This window comes from Sinohyriopsis cumingii, chromosome 5 (genome assembly GCF_028554795.1).
Source record: "Sinohyriopsis cumingii isolate HCF-2022 chromosome 5, ASM2855479v2, whole genome shotgun sequence".
Taxonomy (NCBI): Eukaryota; Metazoa; Mollusca; class Bivalvia; order Unionida; family Unionidae; genus Sinohyriopsis; species Sinohyriopsis cumingii.
In genome coordinates, this window is record NC_142965.1 from 147,690,940 (window position 1) to 147,693,090 (window position 2,151).

At 41.7% G+C, this 2,151-nt stretch overlaps 1 protein-coding gene across 1 annotated transcript; it reads right to left on the reverse strand.

Annotated features, from left to right (window-relative positions):
- Nucleotides 1-1,421: 1,421 nt before the first annotated feature.
- On the reverse strand, nucleotides 1,422-1,817 carry LOC149800423 (protein CFDP2-like). Its single transcript, XM_089958434.1, has one exon. It carries the CDS (start codon nucleotides 1,815-1,817, stop codon nucleotides 1,422-1,424), a length of 396 nt encoding a protein of 131 aa, XP_089814560.1.
- Nucleotides 1,818-2,151: the final 334 nt, after the last annotated feature.

The window sequence follows — 2,151 nt, forward strand, 5'->3', positions numbered from 1 at the left end:
CAGCTGCGATAACTGATCCCAAGATGTTGAAGCTTATGACTGTTTCCAGATTATGACCAATTACATTTATTTCTGCATTGATGCCGTTGGTGTTGTTTGTCATCAGTTTTTTTTTCAGCGCTAATCTCCATACCGTATGCTGTGGAATTTGTGTCGAGGAGCTCAACCAAGTCAGCCAGTTCTTTTTCATCTCCTGGTAAGCCATTAAAATCATCTTAGAAGCGAAGATACTAATTGTTCTTCCTCCGATGCTAACAGTGCCCTCGTTATACTGCATGGCATCCCCTATGATCCTCTCCAGGACAGTGTTGAAGAGTGTAGGTAACAGTATACATCACTGTCGGACTGACTATCTGTTTGGAATATATCTGCTCTACTGTCATTGATGAAGATATCACTGTTAGTTTTGCAGCAATAATTTTCTCTGCTTGAGGCATTAGTCTGTTGAAAATTATTTTCAGCATGACTCTGCTTGAGGGGATGATCAGACTGATGGTTTTGACATAGATGTTGGTTTCTTCCATTTGGAGCATGGGACCAACGATTGAGTCCATGTGGTGGGGCATTCTACTGTCTGAAATATTTTTATGTAGATTGTTTTTAGGACTTGGCTATCTCTTCTACTCCTGCTTCAGTTAGCTCGGATGGTATGTTGTCAACGCCAGCTGACTTTCCTTTCTGTATTTCCCTAACGACTGTCCCATGAAGAATGTGGTTGTCTTCAATTTATTCTGTCTTAGGGCAGTTTAGTACTTCTGTAACCCCTTGGGTCTTATGAGTGTACAATTCTGAGCAGTATTCCGTCCATCGCTTGAGGATCTCTTGCTCTTTTGTGAGGAATTCTCCTGATATGTCTTGGATATTGGTAATTTTCCTTGTTTAAAGGTTGTGAGATCTTTTACCAGTTAATATGTCATCTTGCTGCATTTTCTGCTCCCACTGATTTCGATTTCACAGCACTGTCTTTCTATCCAGGACATCTTTGCTTTTTCCATGATTATGCCTGATACTGTTGTATATCTCTCTGTATTTTCTATCTCTTTCACAATCTTTTTGTCCCTTGTCAGCTCTCTTCTTTTGTCACATAGTTCAAGGTCATCTGTTGTGACCCAAGGTGTCTTTGTTTGGCTATATTTACCAATGATTGTACTGGCTAGGCTAGTCACAGTTGCGTTGAATATAGTTGTTAAGGGCTCCAGGTCGGCGTCTTATTTGCTAATGGTTAGCAGAGGTACCACCTATCTATGCTTGGTAGGCTTTTGCGACTTTTGGATCTTTCCACTTTCAAGGTCAGATGTGATCCTTGGTTAGTTAGGCGTTTGAATCATTTTCTGGTGGAGGCGAAACGTTGTCATTAATAAATCATGATCACTTTTAATATTTGCTTCAAGGAAACTTTATGTTCTGGCGATAGTACGTCCTCAGTTAAATCGTCTTATCACCAGGATGGAGTCAATCTGGCTGTGATATCCATCTTGTGCTTTGTGAGGGACGAATGTGTTGGCTAGCACATGACATTTGTAGGCGGCAAACTCCAAGAGTCTGAGTCCCCTTTCAGTTGTTTCTGCATTGCATAAGGATACACAAATGCGTTGCCAGTTTATCTGTGAATAAACTCCCACATTCACATTCCAGTCCCCTTGTACAAACAGATTGGGTGAGTTGTCAATGACATCTTGCAGTTGAATATACAAATTTTCAAGTTCGTTGTCATCATAGCTAGATGTGGGTGCATACTTTTGTATGATTGTGATGTTGAAGGGAGTCGCCCTCAGGCGGAAAGTAATAAGCCTGCTTGTGACTGGGTAGCAACCCATACTGTTGTTCACGATGTCCTTGTGGACAAAAAATCCAACGCAACGATTGCATTTGTTCCCTCTTCCGCTGAAGTAGATTTTATTCCCTTCATTTGTTGTTATTTCGCCAACGATGTCCCAGCGCACTTAGTAGAGACCAATACTGTTCCAGTCGTACCTCTCCAACTCGAGTAAAAGGTCTTTCAATTTCCCTCATAGGCTGCAGTATTTTACTGTTCCATGTACCTACGGATCATGGTATTTGAAGTACCAGTAGCATACGAGTCATTTCGGTCACGGTGTGCAGTAGAAATGCAGTCATAGTTGGCCCCAGCTGCGACAGATCCGATATGCA

What these genes read in the sequence shown, in the direction of transcription:
- LOC149800423 (XM_089958434.1), bottom strand. Translation starts at nt 1,817, where the DNA reads ATGGGTTGCTACCCAGTCACAAGCAGGCTTATTACTTTCCGCCTGAGG.